General features: G+C 42.5%; 1 protein-coding gene across 3 annotated transcripts in view; it reads right to left on the minus strand.

Annotated features, from left to right (window-relative positions):
- The window catches only part of taok2b (TAO kinase 2b), a 62,622-nt gene that overhangs the window by 15,425 nt on the left and 29,233 nt on the right, over positions 1-17,964 (minus strand). For 2 of the 3 annotated variants that reach the window (XM_024007295.2, XM_024007294.2), the window contains 4 exons: positions 17,120-17,297; positions 16,526-16,654; positions 8,400-8,603; positions 2,280-7,742 (listed from right to left, as the gene is read on the minus strand). In XM_024007295.2, coding sequence (XP_023863063.1) covers positions 5,793-7,742; positions 8,400-8,603; positions 16,526-16,654; positions 17,120-17,297 — 2,461 coding nt within the window. In that variant the 3' untranslated portion in view covers positions 2,280-5,792. Of the gene's footprint in view, positions 1-2,279; positions 7,743-8,399; positions 8,604-16,525; positions 16,655-17,119; positions 17,298-17,964 lie in introns of those variants that run through there. The other variant, XM_024007296.2, reaches the window with a different exon arrangement.

Raw genomic sequence — 17,964 nt, forward strand, 5'->3', positions numbered from 1 at the left:
ACCTACTACTCCAATGGGTTTTGAGGAGGCAAGAACAGAGGATGTGAGGAATCTATGAAAGACTAATTAATAAAGAGAATTTTAAAGTTACTCTAAGGCTAACATAATGGTGTCCTGGTTGTCTCCTTACCAATACAGAAAGAGCGAGAGAGACAACTGTTTTGGCTGATGTGCTTGAATGTGTTCTTTTGAATAGGTGAAGATCCAATATGTGTATAGGCTATATAGGGCTGTGGAGTGTGCATTTGGATTCTTACAGAGGTATTAGTGACCTCATAATAACTTGCTTTTCTATGGTAGTTAAAAAAAAAAAAGTACCTCTTGAATGGCTGCCTACTGTATACCATGTCCCAACCCTAAGTGGTGGAACTCCTCCCCTCTGATTTAAACCCTATGTATGCATTAGTGGAGGCAGAATTGGGAAAGACTCCTTGTAATGTCTGACTGGGAATGATTGGAACAGTATAAAACATATGCAAATTAAAGTTGTAAAGGTCCTAAATGGTTATTATCTATAATAGGATGTGCACTCCTAAAAAAAAAAGTGGTGTGAGGCGGAGTGTGGTAAGTGTACAACCAATTCGTTATCCTTTTCACGACCAACTCAGTATGTGTTCTGTTCACTTATTGTGAGGAAGAAAGTAATGTATTCCTACAAGACAAAGTGAGCCTGCCGTTGGATGAAAGCGGGTCTTCCAATGAATATTTCACGTTCCACTTACCTGCAATACATTTTACATTTCAGTAATTTAGCAGACGCTCTTATCCAGAGCGACTTACAGTAAGTAGCGAGTGTATACATTTTCATACTAGTCCTCCATGGGAATCAAAACCACAACCTATGCTTGGCAAGGTCCACGCTCTACCAACTGAGCTACAACTTCTCATATCCGCTGAAGTTGTCAAGATATTTCTTAAAAATGTCCTTGAGGGTAAGTCTGAGTATAATAAGCGACAACTTGAGCTGAAAAAGCATCTCCTAGTCTTCACCCCAATTCTAGGTACTATATGTTCCATATCAAAATCAGGATGTCCTGAATTAATTATTTGGTCAACAAATTGAACATTCCCCCACTGCTTCSTATACCGGTAAATACGGTTTTATAAATTTGTTGAAATTCAATTTATTTTCAGAATTGACTGCCGACCCCTAGTTAGCTCAAGGTATTGCTGATCACCAATGACAAACCATAACCCAACTCCTATTGACTAACATTTCTCTAACCACTCCCCCACATACAAGACAAAGTCGTAATATCTGTGATTATATTCTGTTTTAAATCGATCCCTAGCTCCTTCTCCGTAGCCATTGCAGATCTGAGGATAGGATAGATTGAAGCAATGTGGCAAAAACTCCACCCAAGCAATCAGAAGGCAAGATAAAGCTATTACCATATTGCTTACATCTATCCAATCCTCAGATCTAAATGAGTGCCTAGGCTGTAAAGGCTAGGGTCGTTTTGGAATTCAGATATATTGGGTGCGTCCCAATAATATCTCCTGAAGTGTACACTCGTTCACTACTTCCCATAAATCTAAACACATTGGATTGCAGGGGGGCATGGTATAGAGGGCCCATCCACCATATTTCGTATACTAGTAATTTACTTTCAAATCCGAGAAGGGAAATGAACAAGTGCACACTTGGAAGAGAGGAGATAATTGGGATGTAGCCATGGTGTTAGAGCTGGGTAATATGGACAAAAGTTAATATCGCAATAAAGTGCCTGAATTGATGCGATAACGATAAATAAAACCATTCGTTTATAACATTAATGTGCACCACAGTAAAATTAAATAAAAAGATCCTTTCAACTACTAGTTTGATGGTTGTAGCAATCAATTGTCCCATTAACAAATCACCCATACCAGCAAACGTATTTCATTTAAATCACATCTCTAATATAGGCTACTTATCATAATGAACGATATCTGCAAAATGCCTGCGATAGGTTATCGGTATGGTTGGTGCCGTTAATTTTCAGTTTATCGTCCCAGCTCTACAAAGTGTTACATGTCAAAACTAAATTTGACTTATTTTATTCACGTTGGAGGTAGATTTAGGGACAGGGAGAACAGAGGATGACAAAAACAGAAGTTATGAGATGAAATGAGTGTGTTTGAATGTAAATCCAGAATACTTCAYTCATTTTCTCCATGTTTGGTTAAAGACTGATGAACTGAATTCATGAATAAAGATATGGAAATTATGGTAAATTATAACAAGGAAATAATGCAAAACAAAGAGGTAAATCATAAAAATGAACAAGACAAAATGATTAACAAAAAAATAATTTATTTAGGTTTGGAGGGGGAAAAAACGAAACATGCCAAAATGCTGCGTATACTTACACATACAATACACCACTCATGCACTCACAATAAGGCTGAAATGCAAAATGGCTGCTGAACACATTTACATTTTTGTCATCTAGCAGATGTTCTTATCCAGAGCAATTTACAGGAGAAATTAGGGTTAAGTGCCTTGCTCAAGGGCACAGAGATTTTTCACCTAGTCGGCTCAGGGATTTGAACCAGCGCCCTTYCGGTTACTGGCCCAACGCACAGAATGCAGTACTAACCTTAGAAATACTGCATATATTAAATATTCATATAAAACTCTGGAAATTCAAACATAGAACAGTAAACATAGAAAAATAAGAAATATACTGACGCAGAAATAATTTGAAATCATAAATTACATTCACAAAATAAGAGGTGAAAAACTGAAAAGATATGCCTCTTTTTAGAGCCAGAATACAATGTAATATATCACCATTTAAAAAGGGGATTAGGGATTCGCCAACTCTCCCTCCAATGCAAGCCATCCAGAAAGCAATGCCCTAGTTTTCTTTGTGTTAGAATACAGTGCAGGAGAGAGGGAGTGCTCTTCCTGCCGCATCACTCTCAATTAATACCCTTCCACATCAATGGCTCACCTGGAAAATGCAGGGGACTATTTTCTGGGTGAGCTGCATTTAAAGTAGTATTCCTGCACTTTAAAGTACATTTCCCCTGACCTCCCAAGTAGATAGATATATTTTAATTAAGAATATTTTCTTCGCTAAAATGTTTTACTGAAATTTTTATCCTTCTAAATTAGCCCTCCTTCTACCCTGGCTCTTCAMTAGCCAACTGCCCATTTAAACAGCCAGTTGCAACTCAATGGACGGGTGACCGAGCAATCATTCAACGTAGTTAAGTATAATAATTATTTATTTCTATCCATCTATCTATACACAAATGATGTAGACACCCCTTCAAATGATTGGAATTGGCAATTTCAGCCTGACCCGTTGCTGACAGGTGAATAAAATCGAGCACATAACCATGCAATCTCCATAGACAAGTGGAAACGTCTAAGAGCAACAACAGCTCAGCCACGACGTGGTAGGCCACACAAGCTCACAGAATGGGATCGCCAAGTGCTGAAATCGTCTTTCCTCAGTTGCAACATTCACTACCAAGTTCCAAACTGCCTCTGGAAGCAACGTCAGCACAATAACTGTTCATCGGGAGATTCATGGCTTTCCATGGCTGAGCAGCACACAAGCCTAAGATAACCATGTGCAATGCCAAGCATAGGCTGGAGTGGTGTTATGCTCGCTGACATTGGACTCTGGAGCAGTGGAAACGCGTTCTCTGGAGTGATGAATCACGCTTCACCATCTGGCGGTCCGACGGACGGATCTGGGTTTGGCGGATGCCAGGAGAACGCTACCTGCCCCAATGCATAGTGGCAACTGTAAAGTTTGGTGGAGGAGCAATAATGACCTGGGGCTGTTTTTCATAGCTCTTGCCCTTAGTTCCAGTGAAGGGAAATCTTAACGCTACATGTCTTGTTGGAAAGGTGGCATCCTATAACAGTGCCACGTTGAAAGTCACTGAGCTCTCAGTAAGGCCATTCTACTGCCAATGTTTGGCTATGGAGAATGCATGGCTTTGTGCTCGATTTTATACACCTGTCAGCAACGGGTGAGGCTGAAATGGCCAAATCCACTCATTTGAAGGTGTGTCCACATACTTAATATATAAATATATATATATTTTATTGGATACATATCATTCAATATAATTTGCGTGACAAACTCACTAGTACTCAGTTGAGGGGCCAGTCAATTTCCAGCCCTTTTTGGGAAAAATACTTATGCATCGTTTTASACTAGTTAAAACCCTTTGACAATCGTTGAAATTGGTTAATCTCTTCGTTGAGTATTGCATTGTGCCCTCAATCTTTGGACTTGTTTTAAAGCCATAAAGACTTATTTGAACCAATATCCGAATTAAACAATAAAATAATATTAAACATATGGTCATACTAAAATGAACAAAAACTATATAACACTTTTTTTTTTTTGCATATATGGAAGTAGCCTAACCTCTGTGGCTGTATAACAGAACAGTCATTCAAACAATTACAGCCGAACAGACAAGCGCTGTATCTTCATTTAGGAGAATGATAAAAACAATGTTTACATGGCAAATCATTCGTTATATAAGATTGCCAATAGCACAACTATGAATAATGAATCTACTTAACTAGAAGCTGAAACGCGATAACTGTGTAATAACGGTAATAACCATTTCACCAGCTTCCACTGCTCTCTACATGTTCACATTTGGGGTCTTACTATCAATCAATCAAATGTATTTATAAAGCCCTTCTTCCATYAGCTGATGTCAAAGTGCTGTATAGAAACCCAGCCTAAAACCCCAAACGGCAAGCAATGCAGGTGTAGAAGCACGGTGGCTMRGAAAAACTCCCTMGAAAGGCCAGAACCTAGGAGGAAACCTAAAGAGGAACCAGGCTATGAGGGGTGGCCAGTCCTCTTCTGGCTGTGCCGACTCGTCTCACTGAGCAATACTAACTAAATATCTAATAGATCTCACTAAATTGACAGCCAAAGCCTACACCAAGCCAAATACAATATGCAATATCCCAAAACATTGGCTAACTTGTAATTGAGCATCATATGGCATATTGTATCCTATATTCGGACTGGATTTTTAGAACAAAAACGTGGAAATTATTTTAGTTTACCGCATTTACGTCAAGTTTTACGTATCAAACACGATGCGCTTAACATGATTGTACAGTTTAGCTTGTACATAACATTAATGTATTAAAGTTCGTTTTGTGGATTGAAGCAATCTTGTTCTGGAAGTTTGTGTGGTTAATTATTTATTGCACTATATTAATGACCTAGTAGTGTTTTTTGGGGGCGGTTAAATGAAATGACCAGGATGTTTGCCTACTTCTACTTTCACAGTAATTTAGTATTATAATGGGTGAAATGCTTGATTTGTGGACAATCCACAACCAATAATATCTATCAAGTGGCCATTGATGATAACCGTTATCCACTGACAAGAAATTCAATGTGAGTGAACAGTGCACTAAAAAGATGTCTGAAATCATAAAACTTCAATAAAAACACAAGAATAGATTGCACAAACATGGTCTCAGAAATAACCATAAACATATTGTCTTACGAATTAAGAACAAAATAAAGAAAACATTTAAACTTTTACAAAAAGCACAATAGTGAGTGACAAACAGTGAAACTTCAATGGGGTATAAGACAGTGACATGACAGGAGTTGCTGGATGCTTTTGGCAATACAGTACATTAAAATGGCCAATTACATTCAGCCAATGCAACACAGTGTTAGGTATACCTATGATGCACACAACCTATCTTTGGGAGGGTTGAAACAAAGGAAACAAACACACGATGGTCATACGGTGATAGATGGAACACACACACCCTAACCAACTCCCTCCATCTCTTACTATCTCCATGGTCGCACTTTACCCCTCACACTCCGCCCAGATGACGTTCGTCTCAACCCGCATTCCCACCGCCCCTCATCTCTGAACATACATTCTCTCTCCTCCCTTCTTTGCCTCTCCCTCTCTCTCTTCCTCCTCTCCCTCTGTTTCTGCTCTCTGACCTCCCTGGGCAGTAGCCTGGGCAGCCTGCTAGGTTTCTCCTCTCTCAGCAGACCGAATGTACGAAGTCTGCTCAGGCACTCGGGAGGCAGCTCTTTAAGGACCCTGCCAGCTAGCCTTAGCACGACCGAGTTGGCCAGGTCGGCAAGGACCCCTAGGGGGCGTCTGATAAAGCGCCTGACCCAGAGGAGGCACGTGGCAAGGGGCGAGCCAACGTGGCCCCTGCCAGCCAGGCGCACTAAGGGCAGGCTCTTTAGGGGCACAGGAATTTTGGACTGGCGCCCGCCCCAGTTGCGCCCGGCCTTGGGGAACATGTCATAGAGGCTGCGCTCCGCCAGGCCCCCAAGGAGAGACTGGCAGATGTTGAAGAGTGGGCGGGGGAGGCGAAAGAGGAACCTCATCCACAAACGGTTGAGTTTCCGGGGAGCATTTTGTAGGAAGACGCGCGCCGGTCGCACCACCAGCACCACCACAAGATAGAGGGAGAGGAAGAGGGAAGGCGAGCTGAGGAAGGAGGCAGAGATCAGGGCTACGGGGACATAATAGAGACCCAGGCTCAGCGAGAGGCCCAGGCTGAAAAGACCGCATGCCCACAGAGTGAGGGACAGGTAGGTGGAGAGAGAGAGGGAGCAGCAGGAGCGGAGGAAGAGGTAGGAGAAGAAGAGGGCGAGGAGGGCGAGCTCACCCGAGAGGAGGAGGGAGGCCAGCGAGGGGAGAGGGGGAGAGCGACGAAGGGAGAGGAGGAAGACTGAGAGTATGAGGAAGGTGAGGTTGGAGGGCTGGGCGGCGGCCGAGAGGGAGAGGAGGAGGCAGATGGCATGAGAGAAGAGGGAGGGAAAGGAAGAGGGGACAGGGGGTGGAGAAAGGGGTGGGGCAGAGGGGTGAAGAGGCTCGAGTTCCTCAAGGGTGTCGGGGAAATAGAACTCAGAGAGTTCGTCCCCCTTGCGCTGATCGCGGACATGCCTCCGTTCCAGGGATGGGGAGGAGATGAGCTCAGACGGACAGCCGTCTGCCACACCTCTATCCTCCTCCTCATCGTCGTCATCGTCGAGAACATATCTCGCTTCGTCTTCATCATCCCCATCATCCTCCCCCCACTGCACTCCCTCCACCTGCCTTCGCTCTCCTTCTCCCTCCCCCGTTTTCCACCCAAGTTCTTGACCCTCGTTATCTTCGCTTTTCTCGCTCTTCTCCTCCTCTACTTCATCCTTTGTTTCTACAATGGAGCAAACCTCATCCCCATCTCCCACGTCCTTCTCTTCTCCCTTCTCAATCTCTCCATCTCCACTTTGGTCTCTCACCACCTTTTCTTTCCCTCCTTCAAAACATTTCCTAACCTCTCCTTTGTTTCCCTCCATTTCCTCTTTGGTTTCACATTCTTCCACCTCTTCCTTCTCCCCTTCCTCTACCAGCCCCACCTCTTCCACTCCCTCAGCCCCAGCCTGGGCTCCCCTTAGCCCCCCTGTCTCCTGGCACTCCTCCCCCTTGTCCTCTTCCTTTGGAGGTGGCTGGTTCTGGGTTTGGGCACCGGGGGTCTCGCTCTCACTCACTTTGAGGCTCTTGGGCTGCTGGCGGACCTCCACGGCGTGCTTCTGCCTCAGCTCCTGCTCGCGCCGCTTGTTGTACTCCATCTGATTGGTGAGCTCCGTCTGGTGCTGTGTGCGGATCAGGTCGGCCCGCGTGCGCTGCACCGAGCCCAGCTGCCGGAACTCCATCTCCTGGGTGGACTCGTGGTGGCGCAGCAGCATTGCGCACTCCAGGTCCTTCAGCGTCTGCTTCTTGTTCAGGTCCTAGATGGAGAAGGAAGAAACAAAGGAGAGCGCAACAGATGAGGGTAGGGAAAGACGTTTGGATAAATGGAGAGAATCTGGAATCTGACCAGATAACAACCCAAATATTATGTCCTTTCTGCCTGTTGGGGTATTAGGCATTAGTGCTGTACTATATAACATCACAGAGGTAGCTTTATAAATCGGGGTTAAAGGGGAAAAAAATCCCATGGCTGAAACTTAAGTCGATCTCATTTCGATTGTCTGGGGCAAAAGTTAACCTTGGTTTCATGTAATAAAAAAAAGTTATGACCGTCATGCTTTTAGGGAAAGAGGATCATTTTGTACATGTATTAAACAGCGCGTTTGACCAATTTCAGACCTTTAACATTGAAAAAAAATTGAATAAAAAAATAATAAAGGTCTGAAATTGGTACAGAATAATTTTTTTATTAGATTTTTTTTCAATGTTAAAGGTCTGAAATTGGTACAGAATTAACATTGAAAAAAAATCTAATCAAATCAAATTCTGGCGCAGTGACAGAGAACTTTAACCCCTGCATTATATCATGAGAAGAGTTGTGGTCCGAGACCAGAGCCTAATGGAACTCTGAAACACCTCTATTGCTTGGTCAAGTGAAAAATGTCTTCGTTATGGGTACTGTTGATGTACTATACCTCTCGGAGTAGGTCCTGCTCCAGATTGTGGCGCGCCAGCACCATCTTTCTCTTGTACTGGCGACACTGCAGCTCGTAGTACTGCCTCTGGCGGCGCAGGAGCCCCGCCTCATCTTCCGCCTGCAGCTGCTGGAGACACTCCTTCTGATGCACCAGCCACTCCTGCTTCTCCCGCTTAGGGGTCAACTGGTTCTCGTTCAGTTCCTGTGAAATACAGCACGAGGAAGGGTCAGAGCGTGACACCACCACTTGATAGGTCAATATAATAGCTTGTGATTAAGGTATAGTGGTGGCATGTGGATTGGCAGGGGTTAATAATGGTTGCTGCGTGGTTGGTATATGGCTGTATCTTTTAACGGCCATTGTTAATATCCAGATGATTTGGGTGCGTAGCTGTACTTCTCAGCTATGAGTGGTTGCAGTATGGTTGGTGAGTAGTTACATCATGATTAGGGATTGCGGTATGGTTCGTGAGTAATTGAGGGTCTGGTTGCAGTATGGTTGGTGAGTTGTTACAGTATGGGTATGGTTGGTAAGCAGCTGACTATGGTTGGTGAGTAATTAAAGCAGGGTTGGTAAGTATACTGAACAAAAATATAAATGCAACATGCAACTATTTCAAAGACTTTACTGAGTTACAGATCATATAAAAGGAAATCAGTCAATTTAAATCAATTCATTAGTMCTAATCTACAGATTTCACATGACTGGGCAGCAGTGCAGCTATGGGTGGGCCTTGGAGGGCATAGGCCCACCCACTTGGCAGCCAGGCCCAGCCAATCAGTGAGTTTTCCCCCCACAAAACAGACATAAATATTATTACACCCCCGCCAAAGACGATCCCGCAGGTGAAGAAGACGGATGAGGTAGTCCTGGGCTGACGTGGTTACATGTGGTCTGCGGTTGTGAGGCCAGTTGGAAGTACTGCCAAATTCTCTAAAATGACATTGGAGGCAGCTTATGGTAGAGAAATGAACATTCAATTCTCTGGCAACAGCTCTGGTGGACTATCCTGCAGTCAGGATGCTGATTGCACGCTCCCTCAAAACTTGAGACATCTGTGGATTGTGTTGTGTGACAAAACTGTACATTTAAGAGTGGCCTTTTATTGTCACCAGCACAAGGTGCACCTGTGTAATGATCATGCTGTTTAATCAGCTTCTTGATATGCTTGACCAGTCAGGTGGATGGATCATCTTGGCAAAGGAGAAATGCTCACTAACAGGTATGTAAACAAATTTGTCCAAAATTTGAGAGAAACTGKCTTTTTGTGAGTATGTAAAATTTCGGGTATTTTTTATGCAACATGGGACCAACACTTCACATGAGTTTATATTTTTGTTCAGTGTATTTAAACTATGGTTGGGGAGTTGTTATGGCAGGGGACTTAAAATTACTCATGCCCAGGGACTGGCTCCCAGGCAAACCGGCGACTCAGGGACCACCAGTATACGTTAACAAAAAAAATGATATAGCAAGTCTTATCAGGTGAATGATAATGGCAAGGAGAAGTAATGAACATTTTAAAATAAATAGATTTGGTAAATAGATTTTCATTATTTTGACGACCTCACATAATTGGAAGAGGAAGTGTAAACTCTAACATAGCCTATTAGCTAGAAAGGTAGTAACTATAAACACAATTTTGCTAAGAGCAGCTGTTTAGCTGGTTAAACAAAGGTTGGCCATGTGTTGGCAAAAATGTCCAAGTGAAGAAAGCTTACCAGCAGCCATCGGTACTTCGACACACTGGTAGCCTATTCGCGGGTGCTCTTTCAAAGCCTATGTCAGACACTCCAGGGAGTTTAACTGGCTCCAATGAGTGTAATTTGTCTGTCATATTTGAAGTGTACCTATGACGAAAATTACAAGCCTCTCTCATCTTTTTAAGTGGGAGAACTTGCACAATTGGTGGCTGACCAAATACTTTTTTGCCCCACTGTATATACGCGCACATATACGTATATACGCACACACACACACACACTCTCTCTCTCTCTTCAGGAAACAGCAGAGGGAGCAGCCCCCCATCTACATTGACGGGACAGTAGTGGAGAGGGTGGAAAGTTTTTAAGTTCCTCGGCGTACACATCACGGACAAACTGAAATGGTCCACCCACACAGACAGCTTTTACAGATGCACAATCGAGAGCATCCTGTCGAGCTGTATCACCGCCTGGTACGGCAACTGCTCCGCCCATAACCGTAAGGCTCTCCAGAGGGTAGTGAGGTCTGCACAACACATCACCGGGGGCAAACTACCTGCCCTCCAGGACACCTACACCACCCGATGTCACAGGAAGGCCAAAAAGATCATCAAGGACAACAACCACCCGAGCCACTGCCTGTTCACCCCGCTATNATGTCACAGGAAGGCCAAAAAGATCATCAAGGACAACAACCACCCGAGCCACTGCCTGTTCACCCCGCTATCATCCAGAAGGCGAGGTCAGTACAGGTGCATCAAARCGGGAACCGAGAGACTGAAAAACAGCTTCTATCTCAAGGCCAGCAGACTGTTAAACAGCCATTACTAACATTGAGTGGCTGCTGCCAACATACTGACTCAACTCTAGCTACTTTAATAATTGAAAAATGTATGTAATCAATTTATCACTAGCCACTTTATATAATGCTTACATACCCTACATTACTCATCTCATATGTATATACTGTACGCTATACCATCTGCTGCATCTTGCCTATGCCGTTCGGGCATCACTCATTCATATATTTTTATGTACATATTCGTATTAATTCCTTTACACTTGTGTGTATAAGGTAGTTGTTGTGAAATTGTTAAGTTATATTGCTTGTTAGATATTACTGCATGGTCGGAACTAGAAGCACAAGCATTTCTCTGCACTCGCATTAACATCTGCTAACCATGTGTATGTGACAAATACATTTGATTTGGATTTGATACACACACACATATACACATTATATATACACATTATATATATATATATATTTTTTTTTTGTGTGGACCCCCAGTTGAATACCTCAGTTATAGTATGTCTTCAGTAGGGTTGGTGAGTAGATGGTAGAGCTGCACAATTAATCAAATTCACATCGAAATCGCAATACTGGCTTCCGGTTGAGCGATGTAGAAAATAAGTCGTACGAGGTCTCTGACAACTGAATAACTGAAGCTKAAGGTTATACTCCTTGTTTAAAGTGTGACCGAAACCCAAATTGTGCACTTGCCTAATGTCATATTTTTTTATTTCAAAGGTATATGTAACTTCTTTCCTAGGTCGGTTTGACCTCACATCACATGTTTAGGGTAATCAACGGAGGCTGAGAGAGAAATCCTGCTGCTTGTCTCATTCATAATGACGAGAATAGGATTAGAATTGTTGTCCTTTTTCTTTAAATGGTATTATACCATCCCTTTTACTTCATTTTTGTGTATGTTGGGGGTGGTGGGGCAAAGATTGTGCTCTGCTTCTCTAGAGGATTTGAGTCTATTTTTAATTCAGATTTGTTTTTTCATGCTGCTCCTCTCTCAATCTCTTTTTCATTTGACCTCTTTTAAGGATTCATGTCTAGTTCAACAACCATTCAGGATGGTATTTTGGGGCTTCCAGTCAGACTGGTGACATGGAACATTTGTGGTTGTGGGGGGAAAATTATAGGATGCTGGCCTTCTAGGCAGTTGCAGTTGGTGTTTTGCGGGTACTATTTAATGAAGCTGCCAGTTGAGGACTTGAGGCATTGTTTCTCAAACAAGACACTAATGTACTTGTCCTCTTGCTCAGTTGTGCACCGGGTCCTCCCACTGTTTCTATTCTGTTTTAGAGCAAGTTTGCGCTGTTCTGTAAAGGGAGTAGTACACAGCGTTGTATGAGATCTTCAGTTTCTTGGCAATTTCTCGCATGGAATAGACATCATTTTTCAGAAGAATAGACTGACGAGTTTCAGAAGAAAGTCATTTGTTTCTGGCCATCTTGAGCCTGTAATCGAACCCACAAATGTTGATGCTCAAGATACGCAACTAGTCTAAAAGGCGGCCAGTTTTATTGCTTCTTTAAAACCAGCACAACAGTTTTCAGCTGTGCTAACAATTGCAAAAGGGTTTTCTAATGATCAATTAGCCTTTTAAAATGATAAACTTGGATTAGCTACCACAACGTGCCATTGGAACACAGGAGTGATGGTTGCTGATAATGAGCCTCTGTACGCCTATGTAGATATTCCATAAAAAAATCAGCCGTTTCCAGCTACAATAGTCATTTACAACATTAATACTGTCTAGGCTGTATTTCTGATCAATTTGATGTTATTTTAATGGACAAAAAACATGTGCTGTTCTTTCGAAACAAGGACATTTCTAAGTGACCCCAAACTTTTGAACGGTAGTGTATATGTACAGTGCCTTCCGAAAGTATTCATACCCCTTAAGCTTGGGCTGGCAAGTGATGGCTTGGTGATAAAAAAAAACAATAGCTGGCATTCCATAGATCAGATGTGGTGGGTGTCACCGAGATAGGAATACTGAGCCTGGAGGAACAGAACAAAGGCCTAATTATTCTGGCATCTGGGAGACAACACCAGAGGCAGATGACCACAGGATGAACTCAAAGTGGCTTCTATATTCCAATCTATATTGGGGGGGGGGGGGTTGAACCAGCAATGACTGAGCAATCTTGGTAATCTAGAAAAAAAAAAAAAAAAAGGAACAGCATGGTCTGTAAAGGGTAGGCTGCTCGGCCCAACAGTCCTGACTGGTATTAACTATTGCAATAATGAATCGATATTGAATAAAGATAATTGTTTATAGAAATGACCAAGTGTCTCTCACTTGAATAGAATATTCACCACAATATTTGGCACCACAGATGGGAAACCAAACTCTGCTGACGGCTCCTGAGGCCCTGGGTTTAACCGTGCATGGGGCCTGCCTAAGATCTGAAGGAGGGTGTCAGGCGGGTGGTTACGTTGTTCCGGACAGAGACAGAAATAGGTTGAGACTGACATTTCTTGGAAACAAATTTAAAAAAAATTATAATTACAATGGAGTTCCGAGGGAACTGCCATCTGACGCCAACATCCAAATCTGTGTGTATCGGATGACAACTAGGATCAGTATGAACTAGTTATGATCAAAAGAACGTGAGCATCCAAATCTGTGCGTACCGGATGTAGAACTATAACCTTGGGGAACGGAATGACATCCAAATTTGTGTGTACCGAATGTATAACTAGACCTTGCGAGGACTAGTTATGGCCTAAAAGAGAAAGTCAAAAGCACTATAGAAATATAGAAAATATTCCTGCAGGCTATAAAATAAAAAAATCCTTGGGCATAATTGTTGATTAGCCAGTTGCGTGGGTCTGAGTTGATCACAGTAGGACTGGTGAGGTTAATGTGGAGTGGAGGACTAGAGCGCGGGTAATCTTGCGAGAGAACTCGGCTTGGTGAAGCTCATTGAATGAGGGGCTAGAGTGCAGGTGAGGGGTTGCGAGGGCATCTGGCTTGGTGAGGTTCAAATGTTAACGTGTAATGTAAAATGTTTGATCAATTAGGTAAACAGGTATGCCCTGGGTTACTATTGTTAAGTGTTATTGTGCATGTTCTGTTACTCCTGATACTTAAAATACGAGGTAAGACTGGATTTTCTGGGACCGTGTTACATAGGTAGGAGACATGTGTAGGCTGTTGGTAGTTTTGCACAATTGGATAGATGTAAGAGAATCTATACCATAGTAATCGCAGTAGGCGATATCCCAGTGTGGATACAACACCCCGTTGTGGGACCACTAATTAGGCAATATTTTGATAATGGTATGGGTTTCCCTGTTCATAGACAGGGTTTTGTTATCTAAAAAAACAGTGCTAAACCAAGTTCTCGTCTGTCACATTTCCCCTGTGTGTACTGTGTTAATGAATGTGATATGAGAGTTGAGAAATTTGAAGTTTGGATAATAAGATAAAGAAATGTGTATAATAAGCTGATGTTACTTTAGAAAGTAAGTTTCGATATGTAGCGTTATCTTGGGGTCCGTTCAACACTGCTCATCACAATAATACCACCCCGTGATATTCTAAGTGCTAAATGTTATTTTAGAAAGTAGCGACAAATCTATAAATTTCTGGAAGTCTAGAGAACAGTTGAGAATTATTCCAATGAGCGGCCGGGCAGCGGCCGGGAAACTAACGTTTTTGGTTTCCGCTGGGAGTGGTAGCGATGGAGTCAGGAAACACACATGGAGTTGTTAATTAATGTGAGTACCTAAGATTTCCTATGAATGAGAAATAAATGAGAAATAATGATGTGTGTATATAATCTTTTACTATAGATTTGATAAAGTAACACTGGAAATATAATGAGATGAAACTTAAAACAACCCATACGTAGACGTACATAGGTTCAGAGTGGTCTCTTTATGGATTATTTGATAGAGAAAGTTAAAAGCCTTTTATGACTGTCTAAACGCTTATGGGATTCTCTCAGTCTGGGTAATCTCAGAAAAAGATGAGTATATTAAAACCGCGAGGTGCAGAAAGAAATTCATAGAACTATAGCAAAGCAAAGACACTAATAGAAACGCACAAGCATTCTACCAATTCGGCTCGAATATGGGAAAAAAACAATCATGGATAGCATTCGGTAGCATTTCCCTGCTGACAGGAAAATTCCAAACTAATAGAGAATTCAGGGATGCAATTGTGACTTGGCACAATGACATAAAATAATCATTATTAGCTCAATACACAAGCGTATTGATGTTAGCGTTCTATCAGCGTAATAACACTAATTGTACTATTTGTGAAGTAATTTGACTATGTAGTATGCTTATTGGTATTAAGATAGACATTCTTTGTTATAAGTATGACAAATTTGTTGCTGGCGCTATCCTTATGAACCACATGGCATATCATTTACTGACTATATGCTGTTCAACTACCCAACGTTTGTCGACTTGATTATTCATGTCATTCTTAGCTTAGGTAAATGGTATAGTCGTTGTGAGTTCTCAATGGACATTGTTAAAATGGGGTACTTCGTAAATTCACTCAGGCAATTGTTCGGACTTCAGAAGAGTTGTCTGAATGTACCAGAGGGCAGAATAACTGATTTATTTACGAATGCGCAACGCCCCGTTGAATATGGCCTGTGTCAGTCAACGTTAAGGAAATAGCGTCATTTAAATTGCCAGCAGCACAGTTAGTCACCAACATTTTGAAAAAAAAAAGAAAAAAAAGCTTAACCAGCTCTGCTAGGTGAGTAGAACGGAGAGTGAAGACGTATTCTCGTTTGTGTCGAAGTAACGTGAGCCTGCAAGCTAGCCAARGTGTTGGACTGCCTTTGTGAGGTAAGAAAAATATTATGCATTATGAATCAGAGAGCTTGGACCAACCTTGCCTTTTAGCAGATTTTGGGGTTGAATATTCCTTGTGAGAATCAAGGACAGTAGATATTAGGTAACATTAAAATTGCCAGTATATATGGGCGAGAGCACGAATGATGTTTACAAATAGTCAAACTTTGTTTCACGCCGCATTCAAACAAATCGCTAAAGGGTGTAGATTCAATATGTAGTGAATTTGTTATTGGCGTAAAAAGACTAAAGAACTCATATGCCAAACATCACCACATTAGTAAACTGTGGTGATGGTTCACAAGGCATCATATGTGACCTGATTCAGGAAACTAGGTGTATGTCACGACTTCACAGGAGAGCGGTTTGAACTTAATTTTTTTAGCAAAATGCGTTTTTTTTGGCAGAAATACTTCTCGGACATGTGAACTTCCGTGTGCCTTAATATCAAACCTGTATGCCATCTGTAAATACGAATAAAATTGTTAAATTACGAGCCTAGTTGCTTTAGCCACAGAAAAAGTGAGCAACCTTCCCGCTAGCCATGACTGGCTGAGATAATGAGTGGGCTGGACATGCTGAGAGATGAGTTTGGATTAGTCTACCATATGTCATGTGTCCATCTATTGGAGCTGGTCAGTATGTTTAGGTAATCGTGTCAAAAGCGGCTTTTAAAAATATATCACGTAGTAAAACTGAGTAATTGCAGTACGGTTAGTTTGTAATTGCAGTATGGTTAGTGTGTAGTTGCGGTATGGTTGATGAGTATTTACAGTATGATTGCGGTGTGGTTGTACCTCTTTGAGCTGCTCCTTGCGTGCGCGGTACTGGCGTTTCTGGGATTCCAGCAGGCTGGTCAGTTCCTTCTTCTGCTGGGCCAGGATGTGCTGCTGGAACTTCTTCTCCTCAGCCAGGGCTGCCTTGGTCTGAAAACCAACCACACATGGCCATAAGCTGGGAAAGAATAGAGCTAAACCCTGCCCCCTCCCCAAATTCTAGAGCTTATATACGGCTTGACGATCTACTTAAAACTTTGGCCTACAAATGTACATTGAGATCTTGGGATTGCCGCCCCGTCGCCGTAGTCAATACCCTTTCCTCTTTTCTTTCAACGTTTCCTTCCATCTCATTCCACTCCTGTCCAACCCCCCATCTGTACCTCTTTCTTCAACCCGGTGCTTCTTGCTAAGGTTGTCCCCACCTTCCCAATCTCACACTCCTTCTTCCTATCCCTCCCTCTCTCTAGGATGGCTTGGTGCTACTTTGTTTGTCCCACATCCCCTCACTCCATCCATCCCTCCACCCCTCTTTCTCCAGGATTGCCTTCTGCTTTTTGCTGAGGTTGTCCCCACCTACCTCGCTCCTGATCCATCCCTCCCTCCTTCCCTTACCTCCTTCTCCAGGATAGCCTGGTGCTTCTTGCTCAGCTTGTCCCCCTCCCCTCCAAAGCTGTTTCTCTGGTTCTCCAACTCCTTGTCCAGCCTCAGCTGATGCTCATCCATCTCCGCTTTCAGCTTGTTTTCGAGGCCCATCAGCTGCTTCTGGTGCTGCCGCCGCATGCGCTTGTACCTGGGACGGGGTAAAGGAGGATTTGACACGAGAAAAGTATGTCAAAAACTAGTACAGCCAAATGGAATGGGCAATTACGTAAGCAGCCCAATTCAGATATTTTGACAACCAGTACAGCCAACTGCGCCGGTCGGTTTTACATAGTTCCATGAACTGCTTTCTAACCACAAATTAGTATTTAGAACATTTATTACCGGTGGGCTAAGCTGGTTGAAATGGCGTCATTAAAACCAGTTTACAACCCATATGTTGTCATTTGGATGTAATGATTTTTTCAAATAATTTCAACCAGTTATGGCTGATCGATAGCCATTTTGTGCGTCACAGCGTGGCTAGATCTAGTCGCAAATAGTGTTGCACGATACACCGAAACTTCTGTACCTCCTCAATACTACATGAAAAACAGTTCTGTTACTTCCAGTTATTCTATCAAATGTGTCTTACATTTGGAAATAAACTAAATGTATTGAACTTTGAATGTATTAATTTGCCCAAGTTTATCATAAGACATGAACAGAATGCATTAGTGATTCTTATTCCCTGCAACTTTCTGATGAGGTAACGGCTCAGAAATGCACCTGTTCATCTGTTCATGTTCAGGTGCGCGTATGTCTACCACTTTGTGTAGCCGTTAGCAACGCAAATGTTAACCGTCCTCGGATAGATG

This window comes from Salvelinus sp. IW2-2015, linkage group LG18, assembly GCF_002910315.2.
Source record: "Salvelinus sp. IW2-2015 linkage group LG18, ASM291031v2, whole genome shotgun sequence".
Lineage (NCBI taxonomy): Eukaryota > Metazoa > Chordata > Actinopteri > Salmoniformes > Salmonidae > Salvelinus > Salvelinus sp. IW2-2015.